The following is a 25,454-nucleotide window of genomic DNA, read 5'->3' on the forward strand; positions in this document are numbered from 1 at the left end:
TTAAAGTACAGTATTGAAAATTCTTCATATATTCCATAAAATTGGTACAGAAATGTGATTTTGGGGGGGGGGGGCTGTCAACACTGCTGCTTTCACAAAACTATTCAGGAGCCTATTTGATGATCAGTGGAATAATGAGCATTACATACTGTCATCATTTAATATAATTCTCCTCAGGAGAGCTCTGTGCCATTCGTCTGATTACCATACAAAGATAAATCATTACAAATACAATAGAAACATGACAGAGGCAGAGTAGCGCTCTGCACTGAACTGTCAGATGTTCTGGAGCTTTAGAATGTGAGCGGTTCCTTTCTAGAGATAAAGAAATGTTATTTGTAAGATGACTGGAAAATACAATATATGTTATCCCTTATGAAAAGTTACATGTAAACTGAATGGAATGTTTTCATACACTTATCTGAATGTTAACTGCAATAAAATAATTCTTGTTTGAATTATGTTAAATTCACTTATCTGGACCCACTTAAGCATGACTAAAGTACATAATTACTTAATAGTTATTTTTATTTTTTTTGGAATATGGTTAAAATACTACTGAATGCACTGACAAGCATTTATGATAAATGTAAAATGTACTTTAAAGTTTAACTTTTAATTTGACATTATTAGGAGGTGCACTTTTTAAAAGCGTGTTAAGAATCAATCATGAGAGTGTGCTGTTTTTAAGCACACTTTTTAAGTGGCATTTTATTTAATCCATATTACATGATTTGCTAGTACCTTTTTTTTTTTTTTTTTTTTTAAAGATTAGAAGAACACAACAAGTGTACTTTCCATAAAATTTAGTGCACTTCATTTTCACAAGGGATTGCTGATTGTGAATGGGGTTTGACATGTCACATGAGATGACAATGGTGATGGAAATGTCATTTTTGGGTGAACTGTACCTTTAAGTGTCCATACAGATTTTGGGGCCCATTGTGCACACTCACCCTCTGACTGTTGTGTTTAGTTGTTGTGTTATTTATCGATACATAAAGGTTCAGTTTGTGTGATTTATGGGATGCATCAGTCAGAGATAATTACTTGTCCTCTCTCAGAGAGATGTCCACTCCCCAGAGAGCCAGACAATCAAATCTGTGGCACAGAAAGGCCACATTAACTGTCCCAGGTGTCCTGGTTAATGGCTTAGGCCGCCTCTATGTCATTAGTCACTGAGCTTCATTTATTGGCACCTCCCATTACTAAAACTTTCAGCTTTGAGAGTAATAAAATAAGCTTCTTCTGTCACATTCTGTCTATATAATGATATTTATCAACTGTGTTTTATTGCATGTTCTCCAATCTGAATCCTTTTATAAAGAGACAGTGATGTATAACATCTTCAGTTCTGTATTAGGTTTGATGGATCAAAACAGATATTAATTAAATTTACTGACATATTGCATATGGCCTTTGGGGATGTGTGAAACCGCTGCATGTGGTGGGATCTTTAATAAATTATGGACGAGCTGGACTTTCTGCTCTTTTGCCAAACACTAATTGGGCACTAATCTCTCTTGTGTCTCTATAATTAGCTAGTGCTTTTGTCCAAAGCAGCATAAAGTATACACGTGTTCTCCTCCAGAGAAATCCAAGGTTAAGTGCCTCACCCAACGGCCGGATCTGCCCATCTGTCTGTAGAATTTGTTGTCAGTTATAGATGCTAATTGATATGTTGAGGAACCTTGACTGTGTACTCTTTTATTATCATCTTTTTTTTCTGCAACATTTTGTTTTACATTTTTTTTTTTTTTTTAGTAATGTTTTTCAATAACTTGCTTTTGTAGAACACTGTAAACATGTCAAAATTAGATCCTTTCAAACCAAAATTTTGTGAAATGTTTTATCCTTTGTGGAAAATAAGTGTGCTTAATTGTGTTGAATGTGCACTTTTAATGTACCTATCACATCTTAAAAGTACATAAAAAAACTTGTAAATATACACTTTATGAAAACATCTCTTTAAGTACACTTTGTACACAGTGGCTTTTCATTTCATTAAATACACTTTACGTGCACTTTTTATAGAGCACTTTGTAATAATGTGAAAAAGGTTTTACTTAAAGTACATTTTAAGTTATTATGTTTTAATGATCTTGCCACAAATCAAGCCTCTGTGGCTCCCTCTGATCACCACCAGAGGACTGACCATTCTCCGGACTTCATTTTCCACAATGCTGTGCGTGGGACTGATTACCTGCACCTCATTCGTGGTACTATTTAAGCAGCTCTCAATCTCATTGTGGAGTCTTGTTTTGTGTTTGCAAACATTTCGTGGCCTAGTGGTTAGAGAGTTTGACTCCTAAACCTAGGGTTGTGGGTTTGAGTCTCAGGCCGGCAATACCACTGAGGTGTCCTTGAGCAAGGCACCGATCCCCCAACTGCTCCCCAGGCGCCGCAGCATAAATGGACGTGTGTTCACAGTGTGTCTGTGTTCACTGCTGTGTGTGTGCACTTTGGATGGGTTAAATGCAGAGCACGAATGCTGAGTATGGGTCACAATACTTGGCTGTATGTCACGTCACTTCACTTCATTTTATTGCAATCCTTCCGTCTTCCCTCACCTGACACGAGCATGCCGCCTCCTAAACCTTTACAGACCACTTCCACATCAGCCTCCGCCACTGTCAGTCTTCGTCTGGATTTTCCTAAGAAATTTGATGGCTCTCCTAAGTGCAGAGTCCATTCATCTATTCCTTGTTCAGTCACCTCAGAACCCTGTGATTCTTGGACTTCCCTGGCTACAGATGCATGATCCACAGATTTCATGGACTGAGAAACAGATAACCCATTGGTCCGACTGCTGTCTCCAACCTTGTATTCTAACTATTCCCCAAAAACTATTCCCCTATTGGAACCCTCTTCCATTCCCAATCTCCCACCAGAATATAATGACCTGGCCAATGCCTTTTTAGTAAGAACAAGGCTTGTCAACTTCCACCTCATCGCTCTAGTGACTGCACCATTGATCTCCTAGCCAGCACAACACCTTCTAAGGGCAGGGTCTTTCCATTAACACAACTGGAGTCAGAGGACGTTAAATCTTGCATTAAAGAGGAGCTGGCTAAAGGCCCGTTCACATCAAGAACGATAACTATAAAGATAACTATAAAGATGAGGATATTAGCGTCCACACCAGCGAATGATATTGTCTGTGTATTCTAAGCGGACGCGCGTCTGCTGCTTTAAATTCTCGAGCTCATTACAGCAGGATTGATTCTGATTGGTTGGCAGTATTTTTATCGTTCACCAGAAAAAAAAAATCGTTCTGAAAGTGATTCCAACGATATTGTTTCTCTGTGCCTTTATTGTTAGTCGTTAGTTGTGGTGTGGACTCCGCTATTCTTTAATATTGAGAACGATTTTTAGAACTATATCTTTATCGTTATCTTTATAGTTATCGTGCTTGGTGTGAACGGGCCTTAAGGGTTTCATCCGACCTTCTAACACTCCGGCTTCTGCCGGGTTTTTCTTCATATCTAGAAGAATGGGGGACTTCGTCCTTTGCATCGAGGCCTGAACAAGATTACTGTCAAGTTTTGTTACCAGTTCCCTCTGCTTCCAGCAACCTTTGAACAGCTCCGCACTGCCAAATATTTCACCAAGCTCAATCTCCACAGAGCATACAATCTCATTTGAATCCGTGAGTGTGACAAATGGAAAACGCCATTCTCCACCACATCAAGGCACTTGGCTACACCTTTCGGGCTGGTCAGTAGTCCTCCAGTCTTACATGCCTTCGTCAACGACGTATTAAATACACTGCAGCAATGGGGGGTGGGGGGGCACGTAACACTTATCCTGGTCCAACTTCTCTCCAGTCACTTCTGGTGGCCCACTTTACCATCAGATACTATCACCTTTATTCATGCCTGCCCTACCTGTAATATCTCTAAATCTTCCAGACAACTGACTGCTGGACTGCTACAACCATTACCAGTCCCACAATGCCCTTGGTCACACATTACCATAGATTTTGTCCCTTCCATGGGTCACATAACCGTTACCATTTGACCGGTGATTGAACTCTGCCAATCAGTTTTTGATTTTTTATTAATAAAGCTGCACAGGGATCCCAACTCTGTTGACTCATCATTACAGATCTGTTGTCATGTAGTAATATGTGTTGTAATATGTGACCCTGGACCACAAAACCAGTCTTAAGTTGCTGGGGTATATTTATAACAATAGCCAAAAATACATTGTATGGGTCAAAATGATTGTTTTTTTTTTCTTTTATGCCAAAAATCATTAGGACATTAAGTGAAGATCATGTCCCATGAAAATATTTTGTAGATTTCCTACTGTAAATATATCAAAACTTAATTTTTGATTAGTAATATACCAATGGAAAGCTTATTTATTTAGCTTTTAGGTGATGTATAAATCTTATTTATATGACTGGTTTGTGGTCCAGGTTCACATACTGTCTAGTAAAGCACATGCAAAATACTTCATTAGAACTAGTGTTATTCAATATTACATTTACAGTTTATATTTATATTAAATATACTAATATGCATCTTTATTTGAAATGTGTAATTACAAATATACTTAAATACATGACATACAATTTTCAAAAGAAATTACATAAGTAGATTTTAATTTACTGTAAATGCTCATCTGTATTCGGTTCTACACTCATGACGCTTAGTATCCATATTTCAAAGACAATATAATTAAATATCAAATTACATATACAAATGTACTTAAGTCCTATTCAAGTGGGTCAAAAATGTACAGTATTTAACAAACATAAACAATAACAAATAACAATTAACATTCAGTTAACCCTTTAGTTTATTTATTTTTTTCAATTGTAAGTTTTGTAAGGTCGCCTGATCTTTGATGCAGAAATATTGATTTAATCCAGTGTAATCTTTTCTGATCTGCAGTCAGACCTGATTAAAGAGATTACAGACGGCACTCCGAACTCTTCCTCTAGAACTGCTTTTCTTATTTGTGCTCAGATGATTCCATCGTTCTGGGGAGAAACTCTAAAGCTAAACTAGATTTTAGGTGGCTATTGCAAGAAATGTCATTGGATGTTTAGGCACTAAAGAGAAAAACCTTGAGAGGAAGCAGACTCAGCTGGGAGACGAGGTTTATGGTGTTTTTCGTGTGTGTACCTTTACTCAAACCTCATGTTAGTGATGTCTCTTATACTGTAGCTTTTACATCACTGAGAAAATGTGCGTGTGTTCATGCATGTCTGCATATTTTATTAATATATGACCAACTCTTTTACCCATAAGAAATATTTTTTACAATCCATTTACCTCCACGTTCTGAAATAAAATGGGATATCCAACCAAAAAAATCTTATCAGGAGTTGATTGGATCATAAGAAGTGTCTCTATATCGCAAGTGATTTGCAGAGAAGGGCTAAAAAAAAGTTACATTTGAGAGGCAAGAAAATAAGGAAAGTTTGGCTGAAAGACTGAGAAGTTAAAAATATTTGGATTAACTGACGAAGCTAAGTAATTGGGGTTAAATTTAGTTTCATGTTAATATTTTATTTATTATTGTAAGTAATTGATTAATTTCTTGGTTTCTTTTCAGTGTTTTTGTGCCACGTCTCGTACGTATGTGACTGTAGTGTTGTATCTTTCAGAGTTATCGTCAGTGTATGGCTGGTCTGCTGGTCCCTCCCTACGGTGTTATGGAGAGCGGCCCAAATGCTGACGGTAAGTACAAACACTTGGCTTTGTTCACCAACAATGATAATCCTGCTGTCATTTTTTGTTCCATACATATATGACTTTCATTCTTATGTGGCGCAAAGAAGATAAGTTTTGCCGAATTTCCGAACTTTTTTTTCCCCCAATAAAACTAAAGCGTATAGTGGTGAAAAATCTGTAAAAAATCAAGCAAAACATCAGATTGGAAGTATCATATACAGTAAGCAGTGCAGTGTATGTGCTTGTTAAATGTCCTCGGAAGTCATACAATAGCTTTTTGTGAGAAAAATACCAAAACATACACCATGTCTTTTATTTACACCAAAGATGTATTTATTTATCAAATATACAGAAAAATAATTAATATTGTGAAATATTATTCCGATTTAAATAACTGTTTTGTATTTGAATATATGTTAAAATGTAATTTATTCCTGTGATCAAAGTGCTGAATTTGTGCTTCTGCATAATCAAACCTGTCACATTGAGAACAGCTCTTGATAAGAAGAGTGTTTTGTTTTTTTGGCTAAGAAGTTGCTGTATATAATAATTTATGCACGTAAACTAGCACGTTTTATTTTTCAGATTTCTATGCTAATGTGTGTAGTTCAGTCAGTGTCATATGTTCTCTAAAGAGTGATACGCTGTTGTCCAGGGCTGGAGTTATTGTTCCTGAAGGAGGAAGCTTTTGTAGTGTGTGCACAGTGCTCCCCACAGCCCCTTCAGGACCCATTACTGAAGATTACACACATCCCACAGCCCCATGATGACTTTACACACTATATTTAACCTTATTTCTTAACTACCACTTCTGCTGAACCTGCTGATCTTCAATACATTTTACTCTTGCCATGACTAAATGATGCTGCTCAATATTTATCTATTGCATTTATCATTAAAAAAAAAATGTTTAATTTGTTTACAAGGAATGCCTGACAAAGACAATCTGAACAACAGTTCTGCCGGATCATCATCCAAACACTTAAATAAGGTTTGTTTTAATCTTCTGTCTCTTTCATCTCTTCAGTCAGGGCACATGTTCACTCTTCTGTCCAAAATCATGACCATCTGAGGTCAGTATCTGTCATGAAAATCTGTCATCATCATTTACTCCCCCTCATGTCATGAGTGCTCCAGAAAGCACAATAAAAGGACAATAAAACATCTTAGAAATATGGGTAGCACTTAAGTGCAGGGAACACTTGTCACTATTAACTAGTTGCTTATTAGCATGCAAGACACTTCACATCTATCCCTCACATCCTTGTTTTCATTCCTGTCAAAAATTAAATATGGTACTACACTGACTATAGTATTCCTTACATTATTGTGGTTTTTGACTGTGCATGCTCAATTTTATCTGCATAAAAACTCTTTTTGACAACATAAGATGTCCTGTTTAAATTTATTTTGAAGTGGTTTGTGAATAATCTAGTGCTCTTAAAAAAAATAAAGGTTCTTTTTTTAATTGAAAAATGAATTTCTCCTAGTCAGTTCATGAGAAGTTCCTTTTGGTCCAAATTAGACAGTGCTTGACTCACCTTATGAGCAAAGAGCAGAGTTTGATTCTTGTTATTTCTCCTGTGTGTCAGTTCTGATATAACTGCATCCTTCCTTCCCACCATCTCTCAGACAGAACAAGAATACATTTGTTTGAAATGTAAAATGAACTGGGCAGCTCTGGCATCCTCTCTTTCTCATTTCTGTGTACGTACGTGTTCCTGCTCCTCTGACTCATCTGGTCATTTCCTGTCCACTGCTCATTCACACAGCACTTCTGTCATTTTTACTGCCATAAAGTGTGTAAAATCATGCTGTAAGATGCTGAAGAGCTCAGCTGACACACTTAAATTGATTCAAACTTGGATGAGATCACAGTTAATACTGCTCACAGTCTGTTCTGTATGAGTTAAGCTCTGCATTAGAGAAGCTTGGCTGGACTGCAGACAGAATCTGTTCGTTTGGAACAGAAATATTTTTGAGATTTTTACTTTGTTTCAGTTAAAGGGATAGTTCAAATTAAATTTTGGTATGTTTTAGCTTACCTCAAGGACATCCAAGATGTAGGTTTCTTTGTTTCCTCAGTATTTCCCATTTTGATATTTTTAGGTCCAACCGTTCTTGTCTGTGACTCACATAATGGATGTCTATGGTCACCACCTCAAAGAGCATGCACAGAGGAGTCCAAATTAAACAATTCCCCATCATAAGTACACATTGATGACCTAATACACGAAACGAGCGGATTGTGTAAGAAAACGGACAGTATTTATATCGTTTTTACTAGGGGTGCTCCGATCACGATCGGCCGATCGTTAATGCGCATCTCGTCAGTAATGCAGGTTCTCTAATCAGCGGTAAATTCCCTCACGTGCGTGATTTCACATAGAGCAGCTGTTACTACACAGAGCCGTTGTTAACTGAGAAGATGCGCAAATAAACGCTGAAAATGAACGTGGATTTGCACATCTTCTCAGTTAACAACGGCTCTGTGTAGTAACAGCTGCTCTATGTGAAATCACGCACCTGAGGGAATTTACCGCTGATTAGAGAACCGGCTTTACTGACGAGATGCGCATAACGATCGGCCGATCGTGATCGGAGCACCCCTAGTTTTTACCTCTTGTACACAACCACATCCAACTGATCTGAGTTCGCGAGTGCTTCCCGATGTGACGTGCGCGCGCGCGCGCTCTGGCTTAGTCTGGGCAAGCGCGGAAAGCACCGGAAGCGATCTCTGGCGCGTACACATCACTCATTGTTTACCACACGCTACGCCACCATCTGCACTGTCTGAAATATAATACAGTAATTGTAATAAATTAATGTTTATAATGCACCCTATACTTGTTGCGTTTATAATAAAAATACAACACATTACTCACTCTATTGACAGCATGCCATTGGGTCCCTCTGGCATTGGACGTCGCCTCCAGTTTATACGTGGCAAACTAAACACAACGTGCAAAACGCTGCGTCTCAACAGCGGAGAAACCTCAGGATCTTCAGTCAGGCAGGTGTGTGATGCGATACTGTCAATGTCTTGTAGTTGTTTCATTCGTGACAACATATGCTCTCCACTTCTGTTGGCATCTCACAACACTTGCTACACCACCAATTTTAAAGAGATCTCTGTCTCTGAGGCTTGAAGACGTGCTGCTGCAGCGGATCGCTCCTGAGTACTTGGTCTGTGTATTCTGTTTCAAATAAATATGGTTGTGAAAAAAATTCAACGTTGTCTATGGATATATTGAAATCGTCTTCCATTGCAATTTCCTGTACGTCTAAATATGTTTAGATCTTCACAGTGAAAGGTAATACTTCCGAAATCTGTGTCAACCATAGGCAGTAAGTGTAAACAATGAGTGATGTGTACGCGCGAGAGATCGCTTCCAGTGCTTTCCGCGCTCGCCCAGACTAAGCCAGAGCGCGCGCACGTCACATCGGGAAGCAATCGCGCACTCAGATCAGTTAGACGTGGTTGTGTACAAGAGGTAAAAACTATATAAATACTGTTCGTTTTCTTACACAATCCGCTAGTTTCGTGTCTTAGGTCATCAATGTGTACTTACGATGGGGAATTGTTTAATTTTGACTCCTCTGTGCATGCTCTTTGAGTTGGTGACCATAGACATCCATTATGTGAGTCACAGACAAGAACGGTTGGACCTAAAAATATCAAAATGGGAAATACTGAGGAAACAGAGAAACCTACATCTTGGATGTCCTTGAGGTAAGCTAAAACATACCAAAATTTAATTTGAGAGTGAACTATCCCTTTAATGGTGTTTTTGAACTGGGAAGAAGTTCTGAGTTCTGAAAGCATGTTTTAATTTCATATACACACACAGTATATATAAATATATAATTTGCATGCATTTCTAGAACAGGAATCTGAACATTGGATAATGGCAGGGTCAAAATTCTTGTTTTCTTTTGTTGACATATTAAAGGATTTTACAGAAGGGATTTTGGATGTAAATAATAATAATTAAACAAAAATTGTCAAGAGCCAGAATTTTTTTTTTTTTTATAAAATATTATATAAATTACACAAATTATGCCAAGGATCTAGCCATCCCACCAGTGTCAGTGTTTTTGATTTTTTGCACCTGCCTTAATCCAATTAAGAGATGCTTATAAACCCACGCTCACAGACACCTAACCACGTCTATCGTTTATGTGTAAGTCTGTTATGTGTGTGTAAGTCATCATTAAGTTTGTGGAAGACACAACGGTGGTAGGTCTCATCAGCAACAGTGATGAAACGCACTACAGAGAGGAAGTGGCACAACTGGCTGAATGGTGTGGCACTAACAACTGTCCCTCAATGTGGAGAAGACAAAGGAGGTTGTGATGGACTTCAGGAGAAACTCCATTGACCACCCCCCACTGACCATCGCCATTCTACTGTGGAGAGAGACAGCAGCACTAAATTCCTGGGGGTGCACATCCCAGAGGATCTCACCTGGAACACCAACACCATGTCACTCTCCAAGAAGGCACAACAGTGCCTACCCTTTCACCACCGGCTGAAAAGAGCAAGTCTCTCTCCACCCATCCTCACCACATTCTACAGAGGAACCATAGAGAGCGTGCGGACCAGCTGCATCACTGTCTGGTATGGGAACTGTAGTGCAGCAGAACGCAAGACCCTCAAGTGGACAGTGAATACAGCTGCAAAGATCATCATTGGTGCCCCTCTCCCCTCCATCCTGGACATTTTCACACGATGCTCCAGTAAAGCTCCACCCATCCCTCCCACAGTCTCTTCCAGCTCTTGCCATCAGGAAGACATTACCAGAGCATCAGAGCCGCTCCACCAGACTGCTCAACAGCTTTTCCCCCAGGCTGTGAGAGCCCTGAACTCAAACCACCCTGCCCTTCTCTGAAACCCCACTCAAACCGCCTACCTCCTGAAACATGAACCATCTCACATCCTACATCCCCAAACACCCCCAACCTTTCCACATCACAGAAAAACTGCCTGAAACATTTTTGTGCAATTAACTCTATGCCCGCTAGATACTTTTCACACATACTGTATGTACATAATCCCACAAAAGAAGTAATATGTGTGTTTACATGCTCATGCACTACAAATCATCTTGCACTGTTCCCCAGCCAGCTGCTTGATTATGGTGTTTCTCTTTGCACATGTACAGTACTATGTGAAGCATTCTTATAGTCTATATATTTTTCTGTTTCTGTCTATGTATAGCTCAACATTTATATATAGTATAAAGTAAAAATCTGTCAGTAGGTTGATTGTGTATAGGTGTAGTATTATTTGAAGCATTCGTATAGTCAGTTCTCTTACGAGAGCTCTCTCGTACTGCGTCTTAGCTAAGACGCTACGGGAAAAGTCTCTTTTCACGAAATACTGAAGCAAAAAATTATCCTTAATTTTGTATTTTTGTAAAGCGCATTTGCAGCAGTACACAGCCATAGGTGAGACGGCTCGTTCGCTCATTGGCTTGTTCTGCGGCAACTGCACAGCCTATCGAGCGCGGGCTGATGCAACATCAGACCAATAAGGGCGCTTCGCGCACTTCTTGCCACTTCCCGCCGAAACGGGTGTGGCCCAACCTATAAAAGGAGCTCGAAAAGGCTGACTCACCTGATTTTTCATCTCTTCAGCGAAGCTCACGCATCGCTGGATCACGGAGGAAGCAAGCGCCGTCTGAGAAAGCACATCAGCAGGACGAGCCATTCTGAAGCTGCTGGCATCGCCGCCTTCCACTGCCGTTCCTGCTGCGCTATCCGGCGCCTATATCCTTTCAATCCTGTTATATCCAAGCTGTTCTTTATGTGTGTGTGTGTGTTCGCCCTGCGACACACACTCGTAAAAGAGCTCGCGTCTTTTTTAAGATGCCTTCCTGCGGCTCGTCAGAGCCCCACTCAGCGAGGGAGACCGGTACGTCATCTGTGTCTCCTGCCTGGGTGAAGATGCAGCGCTCGCTCGCTGACGGCGGATGCCCCCACTGCGAGCTGTTGCCATGGTGACTCTGAGGACTCACCTGGCCTTTTTCTCTGAGCCTGCATTCTCCGCTGCGCTGAGGCGCCGTAAAAGCATCGCTTCCAGCGGATTCCGGAACCGTCTTCAGCTCAACCGAGCTCGCCGGTTCGCCCTGCTTCACCGCCCCCCCCCCTGCATCGCTTCCCGGTGGGCAGCGCCCGCTGTTTGCCGGCGCGTCGTCGGGAAGAGGACACGCGCTCTCGGCTAGCTTCGGGCAGTGAGGGCTGGGCGAGCTCCGAGGATCTCGCGCCTTCTGCTCAGAAGCCCAGCAGACGAGCTGACATCGAGAAGGAGCCGGGGCGGATGCTTGTGTTGGCCGCGATGAGTCCACCAGCGTCCCCCCTCTCGTTCCCGGCTGGATGGTATTTCCCTTTCGGATGAGCGTACTTCTCAAAGCCTGCCTCTTTTCTTCCTGAGCTTCACGAAGAGGTGGCGAAGGCTTGGAACGCTCCATATTCCACTGTGGCAGGGCTCTCACCTAAGCGCGCCGCTGTTTCAGTTTCCAGAGATTGTGACTGTTTCAGCGTTTTTTGCGATGCGCAAGCCTGTACGGTTGCCCGCTTGCCTGCACACGAAAACCGTTATCACGGCAACCCAGATATCTCCCGAAAAATGTGTAATTTCTGGTGTCCCGGCCACGGCCGATGGTGCTATAAATGTAGTGACGATGCCCACTGCTCAGTGCCCATCTCCACATATAAGCACAACCCTTCACACAGGGCTCGCACCCATAAAAGCGACTCAAGTCGATCACGCGCACTACATAGTAGACGTGCCCACTCCTCAGTGCCCACAATCACTATGTCACACGCGTCATGTGGTTTCTGTAAAAACGAAACCCGTGCACGTTCGTCCGGCCACGGCCGATGGTGCTATAAATGTAGTGACGATGCCCACTCCTCAGTGCCCATCTCCACATGTAAGCACAGCCCTGCACACAGGGCCTGCGCCCATAATGTCGACTCAAGTCGGTCGCGCACACTGCATAGTAAACGTGCCCACCCCTCAGTGCCCACAATTACTATGTCACACGCGTCATGTGGTTTCTGTAAAAACGAAACCCGTGCATGCTCGTCCGGCCACGGCCGATGGTGCTATAAATGCAGTGACGATGCCCACTACCCAGTGCCCACAGGGCTAGCGCACATAAGATCGACACAGATCGGTCGAGCGCGCCGCATAGTAAACGTGCCCACTTCCAAGTGCCCACAAACACTATGTCACATACGGCGCGGGGCTTCTGTAAAAACGAGGCCCGTGCACGTACATTCTGCACAGGCAGACAGCGAGTTGAAAGTGGTAAAAGTGCACACATGCAGCCCACGGTTACTCGCAGATATATCGAGTCCCACGGGACCCGCTCAGCCTCCCTCCAGTCGGTTAAGCGCCGGAACGGGGTCGAGGAAGAGCGATCTGCCCGCTGTGATCAGCGCGCTCCCCGCCTCAGATGCGCAGCACACTCGAGCGCCGCCGTTGCCCAGTCAACAGAGCGCGTTTCGCATCCAGCCCTTAGCCATTCATGCAGATGCATGGTCAGTGCTTCCAGGGGTTTCGGATTGGGTGCTAGGCATTATAAAGAGAGGCTACTCGCTACAGTTTTCTCGACGCCCACCGCGCTTTTCAGCGCGCGTCGAAACTACGGTCAAAACAGAAGTAGCACACATACTTCGGGCCGAAATATCAAAACTGTTGAGCAAAGGGGCTGTAGAGCCTGTGTCTCAAAGCGAGGGGGGGCTGTACAGCAGATACTTTCTGGTGCCCAAGAGAGACGGGGGTCTCAGGCCCATACTGGATCTAAGACAGCTGAACAAGGCATTGATGAAACGCAGTTTCAAAATGCTCACGACCAGGAAGCTCCTCGCGCAGATTCGCAGAGGGGACTGGTTCATGTCAATAGATCTGAAGGACGCGTATTTTCAAATACAGATAGCGTCAAACCACAGCCGATATTTGAGATTCGCCTTCGAGGGCCAGGCATACCAGTTTGCAGTCCTGCCATTCGGCTTGTCCGTAGCTCCTCGTACGTTTTACGAGGTGCATGGATGCAGCGCTCGCTCCTCTCAGACTCAGAGGCATACGATTGCTGAATTATTTGAACGACTGGCTGGTTCTGGCCCGATCATGAGTGGAGCTCGTGGGCCACAGAGCCGTTTTACTCGATCACCTCGAGAAGCTCGGCCTCAGTGTCAATTGGGCGAAGAGTTCGCTGAACCCCAGTCAGACGATCCTGTTTCTGGGTATAGTTCTGAACTCGTGTTCCATGACGGCGCGGCTGTCACCACAGCGCGCGATGGGCATTCAGCGTGCAGCGAGTTCTTTCCGCTGTGGCGCGACTGTGTCGCTCAAACACTGTCAAAAGATGCTGGGTCTCATGGCCTCAGCATCTCCGGTTCTGCGGCTGGGCCTGCTCCGCATGCGCCCCCTGCAGTTCTGGCTGAAGGCTCAGGTGCCGCGCAGAGCGTGGGCGTCTGGCCGGCTGCATTTCAAGGTCGATCAGAGCTGTGTTGCGGCTCTAGCACCTTGGACAGCGAACGGCTGGTACAGATCAGGTGTAAGCCTGGGGACATCCCCGAGTGTGAAAGTGGTGTCGACGGACGCCTCCACTTCGGGATGGGGAGCGCTGCTCGAAGGCAGACCGTCCTTTGGCCTATGGTCAGAACTGGAAAAGCTCCATCATATCAACTGCCTGGAAATGCTGGCAGTGGAGAACGCGCTGACGCGCTTTCGTCCCCATATCAAGGATCACCACGTCGTAGTCCGTTCGGACAACATGTCCGTGGTGTCCTACATAAATCGCCAGGGCGGTCTCGGGTCCCGAAACCTGTGCAGGCTGACGGAACGCCTCCTGATTTGGGCTCAGCGCAACATGCGCTCGCTGAGAGCAGTGCATGTGCCTGGACTGCAGAATCTGGGTCCAGACAGGCTGTCCAGAGGCAATGTTCCTACGGGCGAATGGTCTCTACACCCGCAAACAGTCCGGCTGTTGTGGGAGAGATCTGGCATGGCGGAGGTGGACCTCTTTACGTCCCACGAAAACGCTCACTGCCCCGCGTTCTTTCCAAGAACGAAAGCGCGCTGTCACGGAGATGGCCGTGCTGCCCGCTTTATGCGTTCCCTCCCATCTCCCTCCTTCCGCAGGTGATAGAACGGGTGAGAGAAACGAGATGTTCAATACTACTTGTAGCACCTCTTTGGAAGAACCAACCATGGTTCCCAGATCTGATGCAGTTAGTAGATGTCGCCCCGTGGCCGGTACCGTTGAGGAGAGACCTCCTCTCGCAGGTCAGGGGCTCGATTTGGCACCCTGAACCGGAGTTGTGGTCCCTCTATGTATGGGCACTCAACGGTTACCCGTTGATCTCGCAGTGGGAGTGCTAAATACCATCACTCAGGCTAGAGCTCCGTCGACACAACGTCTGTATGCCTCGAAGTGGTCGGTGTTCTCCAGCTGGTGCACAGCTCGAGGTTATTTACCCCTTAGTTGTGAGGTGACGGAGGTCCTCTCCTTCCTTCAGGAGCTGTTGGATAAGGGCAGAGCCCCATCCACGCTCAAAGTTTATGTGGCTGCCATCGCGGCGTTTTCTGAAACGGCGTCCGGTCAGTCAATAGGAAGGAATGATTTAGTCATCCGGTTCCTCAGAGGATCTAGGAGGCTGAATCCTCCCAGACCTCCGTCAGTCCCTATGTGGGACCTCGCGGCGGTTTTGGAGGCCTTGAAGGGTCCCCCTTTCAAGCCTATCCAATCGATTAGCCTTCAGCATCTGTCGTTCAAGACAGTATTCTTGTTGGCTCTCGCTTCTGTGAAGCGTGTGGGTGATTTGCACGCGCTCTCGGTGAGCCAGTCGTGCTTGGAGTTTGGGCCCAATGACTCAAGAGTCATACTCAAATCTAGGCACGGTTATGTGCCGAAATCCCTCAACACACCGTTTCGGGCTCAGGTTATTGCCTTGTCTGCCCTGCCGGTGTCAGGGGAGGATGGAGACTCGAGTCTTCTTTGTCCTGTCAGGGTTTTAAGAGCTTTTGTGTCTCGCTCTGCTGCCTTTCGGCAGACGGAGCAGCTATTTGTCTCGTTCAGTGGGCGTTCCAAGGGAATGGCTGTTTTGAGACAGACGCTATCCAGATGGATAGTTGACGCCATAGCGTTAGCTTACGCTTCCAGGGGCCTTCAGTGCCCGTTGGGCGTCAGAGCAGAAGGCCATGGAAGAGAATGTAGAAGAGGCTCTTCGCCGGGGTTACATCCGGCCTTGTACATCCGGCCTTGTACATCCCCTGCATCTTCCATTTTTTTCTTTGTAGCCAAGAAAGATGGAGGGTTAAGACCTTGTATTGATTATCAGGCCCTTAACAAGCAGACCGTACTGTATAAATATCCCCTTCCCCTGGTACCAGTGGGGCTTGAGTTGTTGAAATGTGCTTGCATTTTCACCAAGTTGGACCTGCGCAGTGCGTACAAACTCAACCGGATACGGAGGGGGGATGAATGGAAGACCGCCTTCATCATACCATCAAGAGATTTTGAATATCGGGTCATGCTGTATGGGCTAGCCAACTCACCCTCCATATTCCAGGCCTTCATGAATGATTACCTGCATCGTTTTGTGATCATTTACATAAATGACATTCTAATCTACTCCAGGAATGAGTCAGACCATTGTCTCCACGTTGCGCAGGTCCTCCAAAGACTGAGGAAGAATCACTTGTCCCCCAAACTAGAAAAAGATGAATTTCATTGCTCCTCTATTCAGTTCCTGGGCTACATCATCGATGCCAAAGGTATACAAATGGACCAGAAGAAGGTGGACACAGTCCATCAATGGCCCATTCCCACTTCTGTTAAGGAACTTCAATGATTTCTGGGTTGTGCTCATTTTTATTGCCTTTTTGTCACTAACTTTAGCACCTTAGCAGATTCCCTCACCTCCCTCCTATGGAAAATGCCCAAACATCTGTCATGGTTTCCAGCTGCATCAGAGACCTTTTCCCAGCTCTTCACCTGGTTTCAATTCACTGTGACTTACCGTCCAGGAACAAAGAATCAAAGGGCCGACACTCTTTCCCGCATCAATTCCCCTGACCAAGCTACCTATCTACCAGAATCCATTCTCCCTCCAGCCATCATCATCAGTCCCATCCATTGGGCTCTAAATGATCAGATCGTCTGAGCAACTCTCACTGAACCTGCTCTACCTGGAGTTCCCAAGGGGCTGACCTATGTCCCATCAGCTCTACGACTGCCCCTCATGGACTCGGTACACTCTTCCATAGGGTCAGGACATCCAGGCAGACAACAGACCCTCTTGCTCATCTGCAATCGATATTGGTAGCCTGGAATGTCCTGAGAAGTCAACCGCTTTGTTCAAGATGTTCCACCTTTGCCATCTCCAAGGTACCACACCACACCACACCACATCTTCCAGAGGGGAAATTGCTTCCACTGCCTAATCCTCGCCGACCATGGTCACGCCGATGAAGCCCTATTTAATCAGGTATTCTGAAACCATGGACTACCTGAAGACATTATCTCTAACCGAGAGCCTCAGTTTATTTCCAGAGTTTGGAGGGCTTTCTTGCGTCTCCTAGGTGTGTCAGTGAACTTAACATCCAGCTATCCCCCGCAATCGAATGGGCAGACTAAAAGGAAAATACAGAAGATTGGATGACTGCATCATCCGTCTTCTGGAGCTGCCCGTGGAGGAGGGGGTACTGTAACGGATCCTGCCATCCCACCAGCGTCAGACCCTACAGCTCCACCTTCCCGTTCCAGCTCACCCCGAGTATTGATTCCTCGCACCTGCCTCTGCCCAGTTAAGAGATGCTTATAAACCTGCACTCACAGACACTTAACCGTCTGGTCTCGTCTATCGCTTGTGTAAGACTTACCCAACTCCTGGTTTCCTGTTGTCAGATCGTCATCGTCTTTTTCAGCCGCTGGTCATTTGTCATCGATTCCTATCCTCCCTGAAGTACACAAGGACTGGTGATTTTGAGATAATTATATCTGATACTGGGCATTCACGTCGTATCAACTTACCCTGAGTGTTTCCCTTAAATAAAGTCCTGTGAACATTCGTCTTGTTTCCTGTGCTTCAGTGGTTTGTGACAATATGTTAAGAAGCCCTTGTGTAAAAACTTTCAGAATATCAATTGTTTATCAAAGTGTGCAATATGCTGATATATTTTAGACATTTCCGAGCTGAGCATAACTGAGCAAAGATGAGCAAAAACATTCCATGTTTGGTTAGAAAAAATAGGTTTTATTTTATCTATTGCCATGATTTTTCATGGCCTGGATTTTTTTTTAATTCCCTGATAAAAGAGATCAGACATGCGGTGACTGGACTGCTTTGAACAAGTTGGACAGAGAGCGTGCGCAATCCCATAAAGAATGAGCAATGTGCTATTTTTGCTTGCAAAATTGCACCCAAGACACATGCATCACAGAAACACATTGACTGATTGATTGAAGCAGTGTGAAGTGTGTCTAGTAATCACCGTGGAGTTGCTACAGTACCAGTACAGTCTGGTTGAGGATGGTCATGAATAATGTAAACGGTTTGGTATAAAATGCAGCACACTGGCCCAAGACCAGCATCAGGAGGGAAAGCAGACCTGCTGCTCAAGCACTGAGAAACACTGCAGTATGACACCATGACATGAGTTATATAATTTGAGAAGAAAATATCTGCATCAGCAGAATTCTACACAAGCTGCTCGTGATTATCTTTGTTCTGATATTAAAGCACACAATTTAATGCTAGTGGGATTATGGCAAATTTTTACTTTCAAGGAAGTAATAAAAGCATGTTTGCAACCAATATTTACTTGCCAGAATTTTGTGGCATGTGAAAGAAACAGTAATTAAATGAATATATTAACTAAATCATTGGGGTATAAAGGTTCAAGTAAAAGAATGAATGAATGAATGATCAAACAAACAAATTAATGATCAAAGATGATTAATCAAAAATAAATGAATGAATAGGTAACATGATTATGTGAAAATAGAAAAAAGGATAAACAATGAGATTTTTTATTTGTCTTTTTCCTATGCTGTAGAAAATGTGCAAATGTTGCTTTCCAAGTATTACAATTTTATGTCATCTTTATTTTATTTTTTAATAGAGGGTGACATTTAATTATTGTACCTCCTGCACCAACTATCATTCAAAGCTAGTTTTATGTGAGTCCTGATATTGTAAATTCTTTATAGAAAAGTGTCTATAGAAATGAGATGTTATTATATTGCTCACTAGGCATTTTGCCTTATATATGGTGTCAGTCTGGCTGAATGTTTCACATTTATTATTGAAGAGTTTTACAGTTTACTCTGTCACCCAGAAGCAATATACAGTAAAACTGTCTGCCAATATTTCACTGTTCAATTCAATTTTATATTCAAGTTTATTTGTATAGTTCTTTTCACAATGCAAATTGTTGTAAAGCAGCTTTAAAAAAAAAACAAGTTTCTACATTGTGGTAAAAGTTAACAAAAGACTTAAGAATAAACCTAACGGTCCCGCATTCCACCTCATCCCCATCTTTTTTCATGAATGTTTTCCAGAAATCATTCATTCAGAGTCCCACCAAATTTCACCCCGAATCCATTACTCAGGTATTTGAACCATCCTGTTATCAGTCTGACAGCTGTCAATCACAGTGTTGAGTTGTGTGGTATTATACATCCTGTGTTATGTGTAGAGTGCTTTATGATTGTCTCTCTCTCTATTTGTCTCTCAGGTGCTGTCAGAAAAGATCCTGCGGGCAGGTAAAGTGTTACGAAACACCATCCTGTCCAGAGCACCTCACATGATCAGAGACAGGAAGTACCACCTTAAAACATACAGGTAAGTGTAGGAAGTGTATAGTAAGACATAAGAATAATAATTATTCTAATGTAGCCCCTATTGTATCTGTATGTTTTATTATTATTATTATTATTTTTTTTTTTTATTAATCGCCAATGGGAGTCTATGGCAGCCCTATGAAGGGAACATAGGAAAATTATGAAATTTGGCATGCTTCTAGTTATTATTGTTATTGGATTAATTATGATGTGCCGTATTCATTATTACATTTTTTTCTTATAAATTATTTATATCATTTTATTATATTCTTATCTTTTAGAGTTAATTATGTTCTGATCTCAGTGTTGAGTGGTTCAGTGGATTACCTGTATTCTCTGTGTGTGTGTGTGTGTGTGTGTGTAGGAGGTGCTGTATGGGCACGGAGCTCGTTGATTGGCTGATGCAGCACACTTCCTGTGTTCACTCTCGTGTTCAGGCTGTAGGGATGTGGCAGGTGCTGCTGGAGGAGGGCGTCCTAAACCACGGTGAGTGTGTCATACTCATACACTAGCAGTCAAAAGCCTTTTTTATACTTTTATTCTGAAAGGACTGATAATGTTATGAAAAATATATATATTTCCATGCTGTTCTTTAGAATTCAATTTTTTCGAAGACTCAGGGATTCAAAAAAAAAAAAAAAAAAAAAAAATTAAGCAGCACAACTGTTTTAAACATTGAAAATAATCAGAAATGTTTCTAAAGCAGTCAATCAGTATATTAGAATGATTTCTGAAGATCATGTGACGCTGAAGACTGGAGGAATGATGCTGGAAATACAGCTTTGATCACAGGAATAAATTACATTTACTATATATACAAATTAAAAAGTTACTTATTTTTACAGTAGATGTACTGCTTTTTACTGTATTTTAAATCAAATACATGCAGTCTTGGTGAGCATAATTAAACAATTCATTAAAAAATCTTACCAAGCTCAAGGGTAGTGCACATGTATAATCACCGATTACATGCAGGTCAGTCACTGATTAATGCACTAAACCACAGAACAATTACTGAACTTAATTAAAACAATATTAAACAAAATAATTAACTGAATAATGACACCATTGCCTTCCGAAGAGCTGCTGTATTTTCGTAACTGAAAATTGATGAATTGTACAACAATGTTATTTTCCTGTTTATTAATGTGAAGCTGATTTGAAACAATCCGTATTGTATGAAGCACTATATAAATACTTGTGACTTTACATCATAACACATGAGCACGGTTTGTGGGAGCTCTTAATTAAGATCTATAATGCAGATGATCATTTCTTCATACACTTTTAGAAAAAAGGGATAAAAGCAGTCACTGAGGGCGGTACCTTTCAAAAGGTAGAACTATAACAGTGCATATTAGTCTCATAAAGGTACATATTTGTAAAATATCCACACCAGTGACCGCTTTTGTCCCCTTTTTCTCAGAGAGTGTAGAGTGAGCCACACAAGAGCTCAAGTGTTCACACTACAGATGTGATGTTGGTCTTCATTACTGTGTTTGTGATGTGTTTTCTGTTCTGTGTTTGGCTACAGTGGACCAGGAGCTGAGTTTCCAAGATAAGTATCTGTTTTATCGCTTCCTGGACGATGAGACCGAAGACGCACACCTCCCCACTGAGGAGGAGAAGAAAGAGAGTGATGAAGAGCTACAGGACACCCTCCTGCTCCTCTCTCAGCTCGGACCTGACGCCCATCTGCGAATGATCCTGAGGAAACGGTAGGTTCTCCTTCAGAAGCAGCAGGAGCGCCGGTTACATCCCCCAGAAGACTCAGGGTTATTAAGAGAAGGGCCTCCGAGTGATCTGATCTGTATCTGAGACTGTTTGGATGCTTTCCTATGAACCTTCCCACAATTCTGATCATCTGAAAGTCTCTAAAGGCAGATAAGACTTGCTGTAACTGAAAAAGAGACCTTTTAAAGGTCCTGGGGGATGTAATGTCTGCACCAGGACAATGTCAGAATAATTTTCAAAGTCTTCTCTGGGCTCCCTGCTCTTCTCTGCAGGCCTGGCCAGAGGACAGTAGATGACCTGGAGATCATTTATGAGGAGCTGCTGCATATTAAAGCCTTGTCCCATCTGTCCACCACTGTAAGTGCACACATCTCAGTAAAAGAGACAAAAATGAAACTTCTGTGCGACTTTTGCAGAATGTCCAAGCTTCGGTTTCTCACGAAATGAAAGGGAATAGGAAGCGATGCTGTTCATCTTCACGAAAGACACTAAAATAATAACCACCCATAAGATGAAAGCTGAAAAAAAGTGTGCTTATTTGTATCGCATGTGCTCTTGTAGTGTACTTCAAATCCTAAAACTTAAAGTACATCACGTTAAATCTTGTCATGGTTTATGGTCCACTAGAATAGACGATGTTGTGTTTTCTCGTCAGGTGAAGAGGGAACTGGCTGGTGCTCTGATATTTGAGTCCCACGCTAAAGCAGGCACAGTGTGTGAGTGTCAGAATCATTATTCCAGCTTTAAATGAGGGCTGAATTTCAGTGTGGGATTGCTATTTGTCTAATATGGGTTTGATATTCATTATCGATGTCTTTTGTTCCTAGTGTTTAATCAAGGGGAGGAGGGCACGTCATGGTACATCATCCTGAAGGGCTCTGTTAACGTGGTGATCTATGGAAAGGTCAGACTAATGAAGTGTTTCATGTGTGATAATGCGGACCAGCTCTCTCTCATCACTCTCAAGCCAATTCTTGTACATGCAGACTGTGCCAGGAAAATGCAAATCATATTACAGCTGGAATATGTTTTCCTAACTGTCTGTTTAGATGTCATGTCTGGTTTCAGGGTGTAGTGTGCACGCTACATGAGGGAGATGACTTCGGGAAGCTGGCTCTGGTGAATGACGCACCTCGGGCAGCGTCTATCGTCCTGAGAGAGGACAACTGCCACTTCCTGAGAGTGGATAAAGAAGACTTCAACAGAGTCCTCAGGGTCAGCGCGCATTAGTCACAACAAAACAAATGCCCTACACTGAGAAAAGGGCTTTGTCAGATAAATGTTGTTTTGTTGGTGCAATATTTAAGTTTATTCAGTGATTCGAAATAATATTGTAGACTGTAAAATAAAATAAAATAGATCTAAATTAAGTCGCTTTATTTAAGATATGATATGACAGATTTAACATGTAATGCCATGGTACACAGATGCATACACTACCAATGCTCAAATGTTTCAAATGTATTCATAGACAAATGTAAATAGTATCAGTGTCAGTAATATGATTTATATATAGTACATATTAATATTTGGCTTTTATTTTTTTCGATTTTCAGCCTACAATTTTAATAATAAAGTTGTAGTAATTTTAGTAATTTTAGTAATTTGAATTATTATGAAGTTTTCGTGTTTTTATTGTTTTATTGTTAGTTAGCTGTTTTTTTATTATTATTATATGTATTTTTTTACCTAATCAAAATAAGCCATCTGTAGTTTGATTGAGATTAATTTTAATGCACAATGCAAAAAAACAACAACGAAAAAACATTATTAGAGTTATTCTTCATACTGTATGTTAATGCAATGACAACATGCCTCTGTCTTCCCTATAAAACAATTAGTCAGTAAATGTTTAATTTCTTATATTAATTGAAAGGTTAGAACATTACTTAAAATCTCAAGTGTACTTTTAAAAAGTCAATTCTAACTTAAAGTCATTTATCACAAGCCTTCAGACAAAATGGGTTGAGAAGCCCAGCTGTAACTTGAGTATCAGTCTCCCTCTACTGGTCATGATGCTGGACTACAACATACAGTACATCACCAGAGTGACATTGTGGACCACTTTACACCTCCAGTCGATCATTCATGATTCAGCTGTATGACCTGAGCTCTCGGTTCATGGCTGTAATCGTGAGTTTAGTGTGCATTGCTGCTAATCCATCCAGTAGCTCATGTCCTGAACACTGTCCCAGCAGCACTAATCCACCATTAACTGAGCACATCTGATCTTAGTGCATTACATTTGATTTGTTATGATCACATCTAAGACTGTTTCATGTGTGTGTGTGTCTTCAGGATGTGGAGGCAAACACGGTCCGTCTGAAGGAACATGAGGAGGATGTGTTAGTTTTGGAGAAAACGAACAACAGGAGCTCCAGTTCCTCTCCTCTAAAGTACATTTCTATTCTTCTGTCAGTTTTAACATTAATACCTCAAACTGCATGTCAGTGCGTGAGCCTTGTGCGCTTGTTCTTCAGGTACACCGTGATGTCAGGAACTCCAGAGAAGATTCTGGAGCATCTTCTGGAGACGCTGAAGCTGGACTCGCACTTCACTGAGTCAGGTGCTTTGCAGTGCGTTCAGTGAGAGAAATAATATGCAGCAGGAAGTGGCTAAATGCAACCTTATTTTCTATTTTACACATGCTTCACGTTTTGTTCGTTATGGCGTTAATGCAGAATTATCCTGTTTGGCCTGAAATATGAGCAGAGCTCACCAACATAATCAATCACATAAGCTTTCAATTAATAAACAATGCAGTATTTCCCACACTAATGGAAAACCAGGAAATATGATGAATTTTTAAAGTTTTCAACAACTCAAAAAGTCATGAAGAGTCATATAATGAACATATTTCATGTTACTGTATGCTGATCCCTAAAATGTCATCATATACGCTACTGTTTACTTATTACCTATTTATTCAGCAAGGATGCATTAAATTGTGGAATGTGACAGTGAAAACATTTATAATGTTACAAAAAAATTCTTCTGCAAATAAATACTGATGCTGAGAAACGTTTTCAGCATTGATAATAATCAGAAATGTTTCTTGAGCAGCAAATCAGCAAATTAGAAGCATCATGTGACACTGGAGTAAAGATGCTGAAAAATCAGCTTTACATCACAGGAATAAATTACAGTTTAACATATATTCCAATATAAAATTGTTATTTTGAATTTTAAAAATATTTCAGAATTATATCACAAAATTATTCAACCGTAAACATTTTTCCATCCCCATAACTTTGAACGATAGTATAGATTCTGCCCTTTTGTACAGCATTTGTAAAACTTGCTTGCAAGTCATAGTAATGTTCAATTAATCAGTCAAACTGGTGGGAAAATGGTGTCAATGATTCATTAATAAATCAACGATCAAAATGATTTTTAAAAGTCTTTATCCAGGAAGCACACACAGTAATCACAACTAGAAAAAATGTCCAGGGGAAATCAAGAGTGGCAACTCTGTAAATATACATTATACAGTGCATAGATGAAACATACATTACATGCGTTTACTGAAGAAGCCAATAACTTTTCTTTTCTCTGTCTCTGTAGATCCTGCTCTGGATGACTTTTTGCTTATGCACTGTGTTTTTGTCCCAAACAGTCAGCTGTGTCCACTGCTCATGGCCCAATATCCTTTCTCTGTAGTTCATCAACTTGATTAAGATGGTCAATGTGCCATAGCTGTGTCCTTTATGAACACCAGATGAGAAGCCTACTGAACTGTGTGTGTGTGTGTGTGAGGTCCTTAGCTGTCGTTCACCTATCACGCTCAGCCGTCCCAGGGCAGTGAACAGGAGCGGGTGGAGTACGCTCTCAATAACAAGCGCAGGGTGATTCGTCTGGTCTTACAGTGGGCCGCCGTCAACACAGACCACCTGCAGGAGGAGGACAGCTCGTTCAACTTCCTCCAGGTCAGCAGCTTCGGGAGCCTTTCTGGTCCCGCCGGGATTCAGTGTGTGTTTCATTGTCCGTCTGAGCGTGTTGTTTGTTGCAGGAGTTTAATGAGACAGTGTGTGATGAGTCCAGACTCCTTCCAGCTCTGAAAGACCAGCTGCCTGAACTAGAGAAGATCATCAGACAGAAGTAAGAGCACAGTCTTACAGACCTGAGCTTTATAACCCTGTTTAGACATACAGTATAAAGTCATAGTCAGAAA

The 25,454-nt window shown here is 42.2% G+C and overlaps 1 protein-coding gene across 7 annotated transcripts in view; it reads left to right on the forward strand.

The window, feature by feature from the left end:
- LOC132152649 (rap guanine nucleotide exchange factor 4-like) overlaps positions 1 to 25,454 on the forward strand; it is a 75,527-nt gene that overhangs the window by 33,398 nt on the left and 16,675 nt on the right. For 4 of the 7 annotated variants that reach the window (XR_009436558.1, XM_059561424.1, XM_059561429.1 and 1 more), the window contains 14 exons: positions 5,621 to 5,693; positions 6,614 to 6,678; positions 19,268 to 19,318; positions 19,444 to 19,550; positions 19,914 to 20,035; positions 21,084 to 21,267; positions 21,556 to 21,640; positions 21,939 to 21,999; positions 22,111 to 22,187; positions 22,352 to 22,498; positions 23,582 to 23,849; positions 24,848 to 24,926; positions 25,059 to 25,209; positions 25,293 to 25,381. Coding sequence is in view for 6 of the 7 variants with exons in the window: in XM_059561424.1 (XP_059417407.1) it covers positions 5,621 to 5,693; positions 6,614 to 6,678; positions 19,268 to 19,318; positions 19,444 to 19,550; positions 19,914 to 20,035; positions 21,084 to 21,267; positions 21,556 to 21,640; positions 21,939 to 21,999; positions 22,111 to 22,187; positions 22,352 to 22,498; positions 23,582 to 23,849; positions 24,848 to 24,926; positions 25,059 to 25,209; positions 25,293 to 25,381 (1,559 nt within the window). In the remaining variant the exon portion in view is untranslated. The remainder of the gene's footprint in view (positions 1 to 5,620; positions 5,694 to 6,613; positions 6,679 to 19,267; positions 19,319 to 19,443; positions 19,551 to 19,913; positions 20,036 to 21,083; positions 21,268 to 21,555; positions 21,641 to 21,938; positions 22,000 to 22,110; positions 22,188 to 22,351; positions 22,499 to 23,581; positions 23,850 to 24,847; positions 24,927 to 25,058; positions 25,210 to 25,292; positions 25,382 to 25,454) is intronic. The other 3 variants (XM_059561426.1, XM_059561427.1, XM_059561425.1) reach the window with 3 other exon arrangements.

This window comes from Carassius carassius, chromosome 11, assembly GCF_963082965.1.
Source record: "Carassius carassius chromosome 11, fCarCar2.1, whole genome shotgun sequence".
In the NCBI taxonomy this organism is placed as follows: Eukaryota; Metazoa; Chordata; class Actinopteri; order Cypriniformes; family Cyprinidae; genus Carassius; species Carassius carassius.